Here is a 15,203-nt window from a genome sequence, read left to right as displayed (position 1 = left end):
ATACTGCACGGTGTTATTATGAGCAGTGCTGCTTAGAAAGTGTAACCGTATAGCAAATGTTTTTTTTTGCCATTGGTAGGTGATACTATTTTCTGAAGCTTTTGAAAACGCACACACAGGCACACGCTGGCACACACAGGCACACACATGCACACACAGACACGTGGCAGGCACACACAGACACACGCTGGCACACACACAAGCACACACAGGCACACGCTGGCACACACAGGCACACACATGTACACACATGTACACACCGACACACGCGGGCACACACAGGCACACACAGACACGCTGGCACACACAGGCACACAGACACACGCTGGCACACACACAGGCACACACAGACACGCTGGCACACACACAGGCACACGCTGGCACACACAGGCACACACATGCACACACAGACACGCTGGCACACACAGGCACACACAGACACACGCTGGCACACACAGGCACACAGACACACGCTGGCACACACACAGGCACACACAGACACGCTGGCACACACACAGGCACACACAGGCACACGCTGGCACACACACGCACACACATGCACACACATGCACACACAGGCACACGCTGGCACACACACAGGCACACAGACACGCTGGCACACACACAGGCACACACAGACACGCTGGCACACACAGGCACACAGACACACGCTGGCACACACACAGGCACACACAGACACGCTGGCACACACACAGGCACACGCTGGCACACACAGGCACACAGACACACGCTGGCACACACACAGGCACACACAGACACGCTGGCACACACACAGGCACACACAGGCACACGCTGGCACACACACGCACACACACGCACACACATGCACACACATGTACACACTGACACACACACAGGCACACAGACACGCTGGCACACACACGCACACGCTGGCACACACATGCACACACAGACACGCTGGCACACACAGAGGCACATGCTGGCACACACAGGCACACACACGCTGGCAGACACGTGCCCCTTGCTTTTGACGCTTTCCAATTAAGGCTGAGAGTGGGGGGGGGGGTGCAACTGCAGCTCCCTAAAAGATGATCAAATATAGAATGCAAGTTTAGTGCGTAGAGTTGCACTTAGACTCTTGAACACCGGCCAAATCCTCTGCCAGAGTATGGCGTTAAACCAGAGCCTACATCACTTTTTTCAAGTATGCAAACCCTTTTTGACCTTACGTACTGATCATTAAGCTCATAATGTTTATATTATACACGTAAGGCCCACTGAGCTGTGTAATTATTTTTCAAAAGCGACCTGGCTATCACAAATGATAGCTCAACGAAGTGGCTTATCATGTAGACATAGCAGCAGGAAAATACTCCACGCGACCAAGGGGAGAGAGAGAGAGAGACACGCAAACTCCACATATACAGCAGGCGTAAGGGTCGGGATCGAACCCACGACCTTCTGTGTACCAGACGAGGTAGCTAACATCTCACCACCGCAGCGTTACTCGCGTCTCCCGTGCTGAGCCGGGTTTCAGATTGAGTGCGCAGAACACTGTGTAACACGTTTTTTTATGTTCCTGGATAGTAAGTGTTATTTCCTAATTGCTTATGCCTCAAAAGTACAGAAAATGGCTATTATTCCCCACAAACTTTGCTTTTGTGACCAGGACAGTGATATTTTGAAATGTTGTACCTGTTTGCAATGTGTCTTTTCGTTCGCAAAGTCAGAAAAAAACAACATATGAATCAAAATTAACATGTATTTATACTGAAGTAATACAAAAATGACTACAAAAGATTTAGACACCAAGGCGCACTACCACAGGCGTGACTGGCCACAGCGGACCGAGTTCTCTGTGGGGAGGAACAACGTCAAGTGGGAGCCACTGGTGGACCCCCGGAAGGTGCTGATGCCACCACTGCACATCACATTGGGCCTCGTGAAACAATTTGTCAGAGCTGTAGATAAGGAGTCAGCAGCCTTCAAGTACCTTCAAGACTACTTCCCTAAGCTGTCTGAGGCAAAGGTCAAAGCCGGTGTCTTCGTCGAACCACAGATAAAGAAGATCCTGGAGTGCAATGAATTCCCCAAGAAGCTCACTAGTACGGAGAAAGTGGTTTGGAACAGCTTTGTCGCAGTGGTTCGTGGCTTCCTGGGCAATCACAAGGTCGAAAACTACGTGGAGCTGGTTGAGGCTGGTGAAGAACTACGGCACAATGGGCTGTAGAATGTCCCTCAAAGTCCATATCCTTGATGCTCATCTTGATAAATTCAAGGAGAACATGGGAGCGTACTCGGAGGAGCAAGGTGAGCGCTTCCACCAGGATATACTGGACTTTGAACGCTGCTACCAAGGACGGTATAACGAGAACATGATGGGAGACTACATTTTTGGGGCTGATTCGTAAAAGTGATTTACAGTATAATCTTAAATCTTGTAAAACTACTAACTTCTAAATCTTTTGTAGTCATTTTTGTATTACTTTAGTATAAATACATGTTCATTTTGATGCATGTGTTTTTTTTCTGACTATGTGAACGAAAAGACACAAATTGGCCAGTTTTTTCCCATTGAAAATCAGGTCAATTTCAAAATATCACTATCCTGGTCACAAAAGCAAAGTTTATGGAGAATAATTGCCATTTTCTATACTTTTCAGGCATTAGCAATTACGAAATCACACTTACTACCCAGGACCAAAAATTGTGTTAACATAGTGAATAATCGTCGCTTTTGACACCGAGCTTCTTAACGTAACTATGTGCGCGCACTCGTGTGCCCGAGTCCGATGGGACGCAGGAAGGCACCGTCAAGTTTGCCGAGAAGCTCGCGTGAACGCTGAACACTCCGAAACGTTTATCACGCGTCCGGCCACGGAGACTATCCCACAAGCTTGACAGCTGCCTTGCTTTGCTCGAATGTTATATTTAGCTCTGGCATGCGTATGGTCGGTGCTGAATTCCAACACTGTACTCGAGCAGGCGACCAATTACCCGAGGGGCACCGTGAACGTGGTAAGATCTGTGGTGGTTCGCACCCGGCAACAGACGCGATTGTTCTCAGTATTACATGTGCATTGTGTTCATATATATGAAACGTTACATATAGGGCATAATGCATTGCTATTATAACGTTGGGTGCATTGTATTCGTTTGCGTCGAATAGAATCTGATGGATGGCGTGCATGCGTGCATGTGTGTTGTTGTTGTTGGTGTGGTCGATGGTATGTGAGCATCTTCTAAATCTGGGTGGTTGATTTGCCTCCCATTGTAAGGTCGAAATCGTTACACGCAAAAATATTTGCCTCTTGTTGTGCCTGCATCAATCAAACGTTCTGCAGGCGCAGTATAAATCAGTCTGGCGAAAGTTTCACGACCGCCTGCATATCCATGTTTTGCCTGGTGCCAATCCTTCTCGCGTCGCAATTGCTCACCGGTATCGCGCGGCGCTTTCAGAGGCGCTGCTGCTGGCCGTCTGGAACGCTCCTCCGATATGAGGAAGCCACTGAAGCTTACGCACTTTTAAATAATCATCTCGATTGAAAACTCATTTCTTTAGTACTGCGTGTTTTGTGTTTAGTATCTGTTGTCCTTCCCCCCGCACCTCTGACGAGCACGGTCGGCTACGTACGGTGCGAAAGAAGTTCAACATACATACCTACAATTGGACTTGGGACCAACACACTCCGAAGCCAGAGAGATGCAGCCTTGTTGGCATGGGCCCTGGTGCAAGGAGAGAAATCCCCCTCTCCCCCACCCCCCTGTCCAAATCCCCCCCCCCCATCCCCCACACTCTCTGCACGAAATCTTCATAGGCCGGCACCTGAGTCCCTCCGGCCCGTGGGCCCTGGCGCAGTTGCACCGCCTGCACACTCGATAGCCACACCGCCGCTACCACCGAATGTGTCAATAATAGGAGCATGGCCCATGGTGTGCATGGACATGAGTAGGCGCATAGCAGCAGGGCGGGGGCCTTCTTTGCGTCGACAATGTGACTTCGAGGCAGGGCCATCCATAGGAGGGGGTGCGGGACCCTGAGCAAATCCCCCGGTCACCCCCCCCCCCCAAAGCACGGGGACCGGGGCAATCGTCCCCGATTCGCCGTGCCGCCGAGAAGGTGAAATTTACCGACACGCGTGTAGTGAGTTTAACTGAGTCGCAGACGTATACTTGGAGGCAACCCATTTATTCAACTGCAACACACAGGGTAACGTCCCCTTAACAGAATAACAACCTATGGTGGTGACTACCAGGCTAGCTACACTAATTACAGGTCCACGTGTTGGAGACTCGTTGAACGTAGAGCGTAGATGAAGGTTTCTTCCAGGATGAACAACCACCCTGGTCCCTCTCGGGACCCGGCTTATCTTCTCTGCGGCGTGGCCGGCTCCGCCACGACCACCTTCCAAAATCCTCGGGAAGGATCTCGATCCCAACCACGTGACCACCCCTAGCCCCGACTTGGGGCCCCTTTGTAGACTTAACTGGTCACGTGTCCTCTCGGGTCAACCAGAGTGCCATGGCCTTTAGTAATCTCATCATACGGCCGGCACCCACACACCCTGTCCTGTAGGGGCTGGCACTGCACGCCAAGCATGGTGCCATCCAGCGCTATCAATCAGCGCTCACCGGGCCCCTCTAGGGCCGGTACTGCACGTTGACATCCCGCGATGTCACTACACGCGTAGAACTCCGAGCATCGCACGTGCACAGCTGGGTTGCTCAGTCCACTGCTGGATGGAGGCATCGTCGTACCAAGCAGGCGGCGCGCGGTGCCCTGGATAGAACGCGACCTCCCTCGATCTCGCTGCTGTGCAGCAGGACCGTTGCCCGAACCGTCCCCCAATATTTGTTCCTCTTGGGGCCCGCGGTGTCGTCGACGAATGGCGTCGACGAATGGCGCGCACGCTGCGTTACAAACCTGGCGACCCGGGTTCGATTCGTTCACGGCCAAAACCGGTGACGAAAATCTGAAGCGGTCCTGGGCCTCACTCTAGGTCGACTCGGCCTCAAATGAGTACCCGGTGCGGCGTGTGAACATCGCCACTGGGGAGACAAAGGCGGCCAGGCGCGGTGCTGGCCACCCACCCTTTTATGTGTGCACCGTGCCAGCCTTCACGGTTGCTCGCTGACACCACTTGCCCCAACAGTCTGTTTGAGGCTACACGGGGAGTCTTTGTCTTTGTCGGTAGTGCACGCGCGTCGTGCAAGAGCCTCCGCGATCTCGCGTCGCCGTGTGTCAGTCAAAGGGGCCGAGGCAAATCCACGTGCTTCTCGCAGCGCGCCGCGAGTGCTGAAGACTTAATAAAATACCGCGGCCCATAATTTATAGCGTGTCGCGAAAGCGTCACTTGCTGTGACATGTCCCACCGACGTGCCGCGGTCCAGCTAGGAGCCACCCCCTCTACTTCTTCGCTGGACGAACTCACGCACGCGTGCGTGTGTGTGCATGTGCGCGGTGTTGGCCACCCACCCCCTCGTGTGCCACGTGCCGGCCTTCATAGGCGCTCGCTAACAGCACTTGCCCCAACAGTCTGTTCAAAGCTATACGGGGCATCTTTGCCTTTTGCGCGCTGTCTGTTATGAGATTCATGAGACAGCTGCGCCGATTACATTCCCCGTCTCGCAGTACCCGGGCCGGCTGCTCTGCTGCGACTGCCAGAGAGGAGGACACATCGGCAGGGTGAGTTCAGTGATGGGGCCTGCACGGACGGTGACTTGGATGCAGCAGCGCAGAGCGACAGGGCTGTGGTCTTGCCGAGATCCCCTAACCTGGCCCCCTCTGGGGGTGGTGATTTGCCGTTGCGGGCTGTGATGGTGTGAAAATACAAATTTGTCACCGAATTTCAGTCGTGAAGAATTAAACAATCGTCAGTTTTGTTTGGTTTTTGGCCACGTCGGCTCGCGGATCGCGGGGTTGCGCGTTTTGGATTGGGGTTTTTCCCCGCTACAAATGTCCGCGTGATGATGACCAGCCACCTTTGTTGAGCTATCGTTTGTGGGCAGGAACGCTTCTGAAAAATAAGCAAATCGCTCAAGTGGACTTTATCTGATAAGTAAAAAAAATACATCACTTCGTTTTGAGAATAGATTTTCCCCTTTTTTCTGGCAACAAAACAGGTGTTAAGATGTTAAAACAGCAAACTGAAACCTTTTACAAGGAATCATGTCTGCATTAACCACAATACTTGTGGTTAGAATGCAAACTAAAAATGCTCTGATAGCATATGCATTGTCTTTGAAACTGATTGCTCCACACCAGAGACAGCTTTCTTTTGAGCCTCATCTCAAAACGGCGTTAGACCAGAGGACGCCAAAAGGCGCTTAGTTTTATTTGTATATTTTTTGGTACGTGATTTAATTACCTGTCCCATACTTTGCACTCATGTCTGGTGTTCGTGTTGCTTGTTGTTGAAACGTGACGACCTGCCCCTCCTGGACGTCTGTGAACAAAGAGCTTCATAGCTCATCGGGTTTCTCGAGTACAAATAAATATTCCGATTCTGTATAGGTCCACCGACCGACGTTTTATCTCTCTCGGGTTGCTACCGCGTGTGCTTCGGCGTGGTGTCCGACGTTTCGCTGCACGTGCTGGGTGGGAGCCTTCGTCAGGAACCCGATTCAGCTATCGATACTGTGAGAGCTCCAGATCATGGTGACGTTACAATTTGTGCTTATGAGCTTCCACGTCCCGTTGCTGAACAAGCTTCCACTCCGCGGAGCAAAACGTCGGACATAACTCCGAACGACACGCGGTGCAGCCAGAAAACAGATCAGAGAGCTAATGTATGTACAGTATGTTGAACTTATTTCGCGCCGTACGTTGCCAACGGCGCTAATCGGAGTTGCGGGGGAAGGAGAACAATCTAAACACACCAAAAGCAGCTCTAAAGGAATGAGTTTTCAATCGAGATCTCAAAGCGCATAGCTGCCAGTGGCTTCCCAATATCAGAGAGAGAGAGAGAATGCGGCCCACAGTGACTCCGTCTCGGTGTCTTGGTGGGACGCAAGGCGCTGCTGTGCTGGCTTGGCGGTGGTGTGAGTCTGGCTTTACCGGGCGGTGTGGCGATCGATGTGTGCCCAGGTTCGTCGGCCACAGGTTCCGTCCCATTCTGCTTTCTCGCTCCACTCGGTTTGACTCCCGGTTGCCGAACGAATGCAGCGTTATAAGGTCGCACACAAAGTGATTGCCACAATTGAACCACGATGCCTCGATGATCTCGTCCAGGAGTAGAAACCATCACCCGAACTTGGGTCATCCTCGCAGCGGTCACCGCATCGCACGCTTTCAGATGAGCTTCTGCGGCCGTCTGGAACGCTCTTCCCTTCCGAAGTTAGGAAGTCACTGGGAGCTCTGCACTATTAAATAATCTAGGTTGAAAACTAATTTCTTTAGAACTGCGTTTGTTGTGTTTAGCTTGTCCTTCCCCCAGCACCTCCGATTAGCACGGTTGGCTACGTACGGTGCGGAAGAAGTTCAACACACACGCATCTCCATCATCATCATCATCACTGCAGCTGCTGCGCTCTTGAGGAACAGCGAGGGCTGCGGTTGGTCAGATCGCGAGAGAGAATTGCGCAACGGGTGATGTGCGCGCAGGCGGCGCGGCCGCAGATTCCAAGCGGCTGCCCTGCGGTACCAGCTGCTTGTCGTGTCGCAATGAAGATGACGATGATGGTGACGTTGGGAGTTGAGTTTATTGTGAAGCTACCGTGATAATCGCACCTCCGGTCAGCACGGTTGGCTACGCACGGTGCGAAAGAAGTCCAGCGTACGTGCATTTCAATGCTGCCAACATGAACACTTCAGCGTAACTTCTCGGCACATCTGGGCAAGCCTCCAGTACATCACGTGACTTCTGTGTTTCCACCCCCAACTCTGAATCCCTCTCACCGATATCTCTCTAGACCAGTGGCTCTTAACCTGGGGGTGCGAGATGCCATTTCTGTGGGTGCGAGACGTGCCAACGCTTTTTAGGAGGTAAATAATCGAAAACACAAATTAAGCACGGGCATTACATAGTTTCATCAAACCCTATGTATTTGTTAACATTGTAAAAAAAACAATTACGATTGAGAACCAAAGGGGTGGGTGCATTCTGCAGTAAATGTTAAGAACCACTGCTCTAAACAGAATCTAAATCAGCTAAAGTATTCCGTAAATGACGTGACTTCGATGTCGCCACCCCCACCGTGAACCCCCTCCCCTCTCCCCCGCCGCTCCCTGTGAAAACAGACGCCACTGCTGCGTGCAGTTCGCTCCCGCCCTTCTCTCGTCTCCCTCCATCATCATCATCATCCCCCTCTCATCCCTGACATCTTGACCCGGTCATCCCTTCTCCCCTTTCCTGTCCGGCGCTCAGTCCTCCGCCTCCTCCTCCTCCTCTCTCCCTGCTGCTCATCCTGGGCCCTTGCCCTCCTCTTTCTCCGTCTCGGGGACATACGTCCCAGCCTCCCTTCCCTCTCCTCGTTATATTTGGCCGCGCCTGCTGTATATTTGGAGTTTGCGGCGTCTCGCTCTCTCTCTCTCTTTCCCTCCCCCGTGGTACGGGTGGATTTTTCTCCACGTCCTCTGGAGTTTTCCCCTCCACATTTAAAAACACGCGTCCGGAGAATTGGGCCCGCTATGAATTTCCACAAGATGATGAGCCAACTCCGTTGAGCTATCGTTTGTCATAGCCAGGTCGCTTCTTTAAAACAAGTTACATAGCTCAGTACGCCTTACCTGGTCAAATAAAAAAAGTTCATAGTCACCAACCCACCATCCGGTTATTGAATTGATTAATTCATCAGTTGGATTACGCGACTGATCGTATGAATAGGGGAAATTGCCGGCTCTGTTTCCACGTGTGCCGCTGGACGGGAGGTGATGGGCCGAGCTTGGGGACACCATCGGCATCATCCGTCGATTGTAGTCGTCTTCTAATTTTTTCGTATGGCATGTAAGCAACAGTTTGTATAGATAATGTCATAGGTGAATGATAAGGCTCTTCAACCAATCCAAGGCGACAGTAGATGCTGTACGGATTGTATTGATGATGTCATAGTTGAATGATAAGGCCCTTCAACCAATCCAAGGCGGCAGTAGATGCTGTACGGATGGCAGCGATATCTCCAGGGTGTGCGTGGATGGCGCACTCGTCGGCGATACCTTGACGGTTTGGGCTTCACCAGTCGCGGAATTCGTGAATCTTTAATGTGGATCATAGCCTTGGTTTGTATTTCCACGATTGCCCTTCGAAGCAGCCGACCCTTGAACTCCCGGTCCCCGTGCGTGCTGCGGTGGCACGGACAACACCGCCACGTGGCCCCAACTACAACTCCGGTCTTGTGAAGGCCGTACGAGGGAGGGGGGTCACCCCATCGTGTCGTTTGTCTTCGTGTGGATTGGTCCTCAGCAGGCGTGCTCGCGCACCCTCGACCTTTGCTCGACCCCCCCCCCACGCCCTGCGGCAGACGGACATGAACTTCTTGGAGGAGGAGCTGACGTGCCCTGTGTGCTACTCGCTGTTCGAAGACCCGCGGGTGTTGCCATGTTCGCACACGTTCTGCCGCGGCTGCCTGGAGGACATCCTGCAGGTGCCGGGATCCGATTGGCGATTCGAGAAGCCGCTTGCTGCCTGACCCCCTCCCCCTACTCACCGCCTCCCAGGGGCTGACCTTTCACATTTAGAAACACGCGTCTGGGATATTTAAATATTTGGCTGCGATTAATTCTCCACGTGATAAGCCACTTCGTTGAGCCATCACTTCTGGCCAGGCTGTTTCTGAACAAGAGCTGCAGAGCCCAGTGGCCATTACCTGGTAAAATAACAATAGTAAGGGTAAAATGTTTCACCACGTTGCTCAGTGCGGGGAGCTTCGACGTGGGAGCATAGAAGTGCAGCACAACAATTTAATTTGCTGTCCACCATGTAGTCCAGTGCCCCTTACCTGGTAAAATAACAATAGAAAGGGTAAAATGTTTCACTACGTTGCTCAGTGCGGGGAGCTTAGACGTGGGAGCATAGAAGTGCAGCACAACAATTTAATTTGTTGTCTACCATGTAGCTCAATGGAACTTACTGTACCTGGTAAAATAATAATAAATAGTTTAATAAACATTTTTTTTTATCATTGAGGTTTAATCATAATTGTCGCCGCTCACTGGAACATTTGCCACCTTGGCAGGGGTCCTTGCACCTGTCCCCGTGGCGTCCACTGCGGACTCCCTTCAAGTGCCCGTCGTGCCGGCACGTGTGCGAGCTGCCCCTGACGGGCTTCACCTCGCTGCCCGTCAACTTCTCCCTGCGCAACATCGTCGACAAGTACCGTACCTCGGTGTGCCCCGAGCACGACGCGCTCGCGACGATCGCCGGAGAGATCCGTTCGGTCTCCCCGGATGACCGCAGACACACTCGGAGCGAGCGAGCGGGCGGGCGGGCTCCGTGAGAGACGTGGCCGCACGTCCGTCACATGTACTCAGAATAAAACGTTTAGTTTTTTTGTTGTTAGGTGGGCGGTTAGATCGCGTAACCCGTCACCACGCGACACAGGGCAATGAGTAAAGGTTTAATCTTGATTGGAAACTTTCATGAATGCATGAATCCATACTATTTGGTTCTTTCGGTAAAGTCACGTAGGTAGAAAATAAAAGGGGCTTTCCCACCTGATGACGGACGCTTGTGTTGCGCCCGAAACGTCGTGATTTATTTTATTTTATACCTACGTGACTTTACCGAAAGAACCAAAGGGCAATGAGTAAAGGTTTGTCACGTAAACAAAACGTGACGATTAGCTACCGCTCTCAGCACACCGGTGTACTGGAGAGCAAACCCGTCACAACATTTAAAATTTGAGTGCGACGTTCTGCTGGTGATTACAACCAGCTTCGTCAGGCGATTTACCATGTATATCTATGTATGTGTTGAACTTTTTTCGCACCGTACGTAGCCAACCGTGCTAATCCTCGGTGCGGAGGAAGGACCACCAACTGAAGACAAAAATAACTTCTAAAGTAATGAATTTTGAATCGATATAACTTAAAAGTGCATAGCTCCAGTGGCTTCCTAATATCGGAAGGAGGAGCGTTCCAGACGGCCGCGAAAGCGCGTCTGAAAGCGCGCGGTGCGGTGACCGTCTTCGTTCGACGGCCAGCCACAAGCCGTCGCTGCGAGGATGACCGTAGCCCGCCTGATGGTTCGCGCTCCTCGACGAGGTGAGAGCGGCATCCGCGGCTCAATTCGCGGCGAGCAGAATTCGCGGGTTCCAGAATGGCGACGATCCGGGCCGGCGATGTCGCCACCGTCCTGCGCACAACGGTGGAGACATTCACGAGCCAGTGCCGTCCACGGAGTCCCAGGGTTGTTTAGGAACTCGGGGGGGGGGGGGGGCAACAGGGGGCCCCCCATGGGCGGACTTTGGGGGGGGGGCGGGGTACGGGGTGGGGGAGCAACGCCCCAACCCAAACGGGACGATGAAGCTTAAAAATAAATTAATCATAAGCATTCTGGATTTGAAGCTTTGGTGACTGCAAGGATTCGGTAAAGTCACGTTGGTAAAAAATAAAATTAATAGAAACATTGATTTATTATTTTATTTAGTTTCTATTAATTTTATTTTTTAATTATAAGCACCCACGATTACTAATGTGAGGGACAAAGCGCTGCCCTCCCCCCCAAAAAAAATGTTATGCCCCCTATCTTCGCCCCCCGCCCCCCCCCGGGTGCCCCCGTGCGTTGGCCAGACGGAGCGAGACGGCGCCGCGCCGCCGTGCCCGGAGCACGCGGGCGAGCCGCTCAACGTGCTGTGCGTCGACTGCTGCGCCCTCGCGTGCGGCCGCTGCCTCACGCGGGGATCCCACCGCGGCCACCGCATCGACGCCCTCGACTCGGAGGCCGAGCGCCAGCGGGGGCTGCTGCACAACCTGCAGCTTGCCCTGCAGGTGGGGGGGGCAGGTGGGGGGGCAGGTGTGGGGCAGGTGGGGGGATAGGTGGGGGGGACAGGTGGGGGGGGAAGGTGGGGGGGGCAGGTGGGGGGGGAAGGTTGGGGGGAAGGTGGGGGGGAAAGGTGGGGGGGCAGGTGGTGGGGGGGCAGGTGGGGGGGCAGGTGGGGGGGGCAGGTGGGGGGGCAGGTGGGGGGGGCAGGTGGGGGGGGAAGGTGGGGGGGAAGGTGGGGCAGGTGGGGGGGGAAGGTGGGGGGGGAAGGTGGGGGGGCAGGTGAGGGGGGCAGGTGGGGGGCAGGTGGGGGGGGCAGGTGGGGGGACAGGTGGGGGGAGCAGGTGGAGGGGCAGGTGGTGGGGGGCAGAGGTTGCTCGCCACAAACGTCTTTGAGGGTGAGAGCCTCGGCGTGCTTCTGTGGAGGCTCGAGCCGGGACGCGTGGGGCTGAGCCGCTGATGTCAGCCACGACGGGGAATTGAACTCGGGTGGTTGGGGTTCAATTGCAGAGCCGTGGCGAGACACAATTTGCCATCCTCGCACCCCCCTCCCTCCTCCACTCCCTTCCAAGTAAACGCGCACTCACATTCGAACTGGGGGCCAGGCACACGCCAAGGAAGATTTGTGAGCTGCAGTGACGCAGTGTTTGCGACACGACCCACGTGGCCCTACCGAACTGTCAAAAACACAGAAGCACATCTCGGGTGCTTCTGCGTGAGATTTTTCGAACCCTGACGAGCGCTGCCCGGCCAAACAACGAGGAGCAATCCAGACGCACGCCAACGACCGACCGGCCCAGAGATGTGCCCGATTTGGCAAGCCAAGCAGCTTTGGAGCCTGGACAGCGATCGGGTAGGTGGGGGGGGGTAACGACGTTGACGCGATGTCCGCGTGTCCTCGCCGTCCGTGCAGGAGGAGGACCGGTGGCAGCTGGCTCGCTCTCGCCTCGAGAGGTTGGAGAAGGTGCAGGCCACGGTGCAGGAGGCCATCGCGTGCGACGCGCTCCTTGTGTCCGCCTACTTCGACGGCCTGCAGCGGACGCTGAGCGAGAAGCGGATCTCCGTGCTCGATTACCTCGGGGAGCTCGGCGCGTCGCTGGACAACGAGACGGCGCCGCGGATCCGCCGCCTCCGGCAGATGATCCTGGACCGCCAGGAGGCCCTGGCTCTGGCGGCGGCTCTCGTGGAGGTGACGGACCCGCTGACGTTCGTCCAGCAGATGGGCAGCTTCCGCGAGAAGGTGGCCTCCCTGCAGGGCGAGGCCCTCCCGTCGGCGACGCTGGACCTTCCCGAGCTGCCCAGGGCCCAGGACTACCTGCTCAGGGACTGGGCCGACGTGGCCCTGCGCGGCCTGGCGGACGCCCCCGTGCCGCGGCTGCCGGCAGCGCCGGAGGAAGCGGCCCCGAGCCGCCCCGCGGGATTCGCCGTCGCCGCTGCCGCCGTCGTTTCGCGCTGCGGGGCAGCCCTGGCCGGGGCTGGCAACGCGACGAGGGATTTCGCGCTCGACCTCCCCGGCGGGATCCCGAAGATCTGGCGCGCCGCCGAGCGGCCGCGGTTCGCCCTTCCGCCGTCCCCCTTCGCCGCTCCGCTGCTGCTGCTGGCGCCCCTGCTGCTGGCGCTCGCCGCCTCGGTGCTCCTGTGCGGTTGCGCTCCCGACCCTCCGGTGTCGGCGTCGGCGTCGGCGCTGGCACAGGCCCGCCGCTGCGTCTGCGAGCCGCTGAACGGCGCGTGCCTCTACCTGTGGGAGGAGGCGCGCAACTCGACCTGCTACCTGTGGGAGGAGGCGTGCGTCCTCCTGTCGCACGTCGCGGAGCTCGCGGGGAGGTCGCTGCCCCTCGGCGGAGGCTGCGCCGCGCTCGGCGCGCTCCTGGGCGCCGCGGCCGAGCGGCTCGGCGCCCTGTCCACTCGCGCCCTCGCGGCTCTCAGACAGCTGCTGGGGATTTGAGAGGGGGGGGAGTGGAGGGCGGTATGGGGAATGTTTCGCCGCTGTCGGCCCCGTCGCTCGCCATCTCCGTTTGGTCCTCCTCGGCACAATGTCAGTGCGGCCAGACTCAAGCTCGCAAGCTGCCGTGTTCGAGCTTCAGCTTTCTTCTTTCTTTCATTCGTGCGCCCCCCTCCCGCCCCCACCACCCCACCGCCTTGATGATTAAGTTGTCAAGTGGAAGGTTTCACAGCGAATTCTTGGCCTCTTTCCAAAACATCCCCCAAACCCCTTTCCAGAATTGCCTTCATTCGTCGAGCTTCTCCCTCCGGCGTGCGGCAACCGGCAGTGGAATCCTCAGAGACACGGCGACGTGATGCACGTTTTGAACGGTGCGCCCAGTGCCGGATGAAGCTCGTGCGGGGCCTGTAGCATATGTTATGAAGGGGCCCTAAAATAAATTTTAAAAACACGTAAGTATTAAAAGACGCAAAATTTGTACTTGCATAATAAAGTAATTGTATTTTTTCATTTGCTATACAGCCAAATAATACGACAAATCACTAACCTTAAACACCCAGTCGTTCATAAAAGTCGAAGGCGGTATAGTACTATAGTAATAGAGCAAGTGCAGAATCGCTGAACCGGAATTGCTAGTTCTCGATTTGAAGTTTTCGTGACTGCAAGGATTCATACTCTTTGGTTTTTTAGCTTGAAAGCATTTAGCGCGGGGCCCTTGGAAGTGCGGGGCCCGTAGCATGTGCAGCTACTTTTGCTACCAGGATAATCCGGCACTGTCCACGTGGAGCCCGTTCTGTTTGTCCACTGCTGACCGACGGACCTCCCCCGCACAACCGTGCAGGCTGTGGCGGTCGTTTGGCCACACTTCGCCTCGCTGGTCCGTGCGGCTTGGCTAAGCTATTGTGCATAGACGCGGGAGCATAGAGGTAGCATACAACGGCTGCTCGCCACGTAGCCCACCGCGGCTGCACTCTTGACAACGGCGCGTGTCGGCCAGCAATCCCCGAGCGCTAGCCAGGCTCTACCACCACCCCCCGCTTAGCTTGCGAGATCCTGGCGATAACCGGGCGCACCCCCCCGGGTGATTTGGCGAGAGCCGAGTGACGTGGTGTGTTTAGAAACTAATCGAAATGCCAAAGAGTGCCTGGCAAATGCCCATGTAGGTGAGAAGTAGTTTCTGTGTTCTTTACTAATTTTCAAAGAAACAGCGAAGTAATGCGCATTATAGCGGCGTTCCCCGACGAGACATCATCGGTGCGCGAGCCGCCGCCGCCACCAAAGATTTGAAACCACCGTGGGTTTGACAGCAGCACGATGATGATGGGGGGTGGGTGGTCTTTTCACTCATTGTGTATTGTCGG

At 54.9% G+C, this 15,203-nt stretch overlaps 1 protein-coding gene across 3 annotated transcripts; it reads left to right on the top strand.

The window, feature by feature from the left end:
- The first annotated feature begins 2,967 nt into the window (after positions 1–2,967).
- TRIM59 (tripartite motif containing 59) lies at positions 2,968–13,845 on the top strand. Of its 3 annotated transcripts, XM_061575643.1 has the most exons (6): positions 2,968–3,000; positions 5,615–5,668; positions 9,442–9,564; positions 10,156–10,305; positions 11,711–11,908; positions 12,814–13,845. In XM_061575643.1, the coding sequence occupies exons 3-6, from the start codon at positions 9,448–9,450 to the stop codon at positions 13,843–13,845; spliced, it is 1,497 nt and encodes a 498-aa protein (XP_061431627.1). In that variant the 5' UTR covers positions 2,968–3,000; positions 5,615–5,668; positions 9,442–9,447. The 3 variants fall into 3 exon arrangements, with proteins under 3 accessions (XP_061431627.1, XP_061431628.1, XP_061431629.1); XM_061575644.1 differs by lacking the exon at positions 5,615–5,668 and having other exon boundaries at positions 2,996–3,000; XM_061575645.1 differs by lacking the exons at positions 2,968–3,000; positions 5,615–5,668 and adding an exon at positions 7,953–7,966.
- The last annotated feature ends 1,358 nt before the right edge of the window (positions 13,846–15,203 follow it).

Source organism: Lethenteron reissneri, chromosome 58 (genome assembly GCF_015708825.2).
Source record: "Lethenteron reissneri isolate LAM-NWPU_2019-01 chromosome 58, ASM1570882v1, whole genome shotgun sequence".
Lineage (NCBI taxonomy): Eukaryota > Metazoa > Chordata > Hyperoartia > Petromyzontiformes > Petromyzontidae > Lethenteron > Lethenteron reissneri.
Note: the sequence above shows the minus strand (reverse complement) of the source record. Positions and strands in the feature narration are given on the sequence as shown.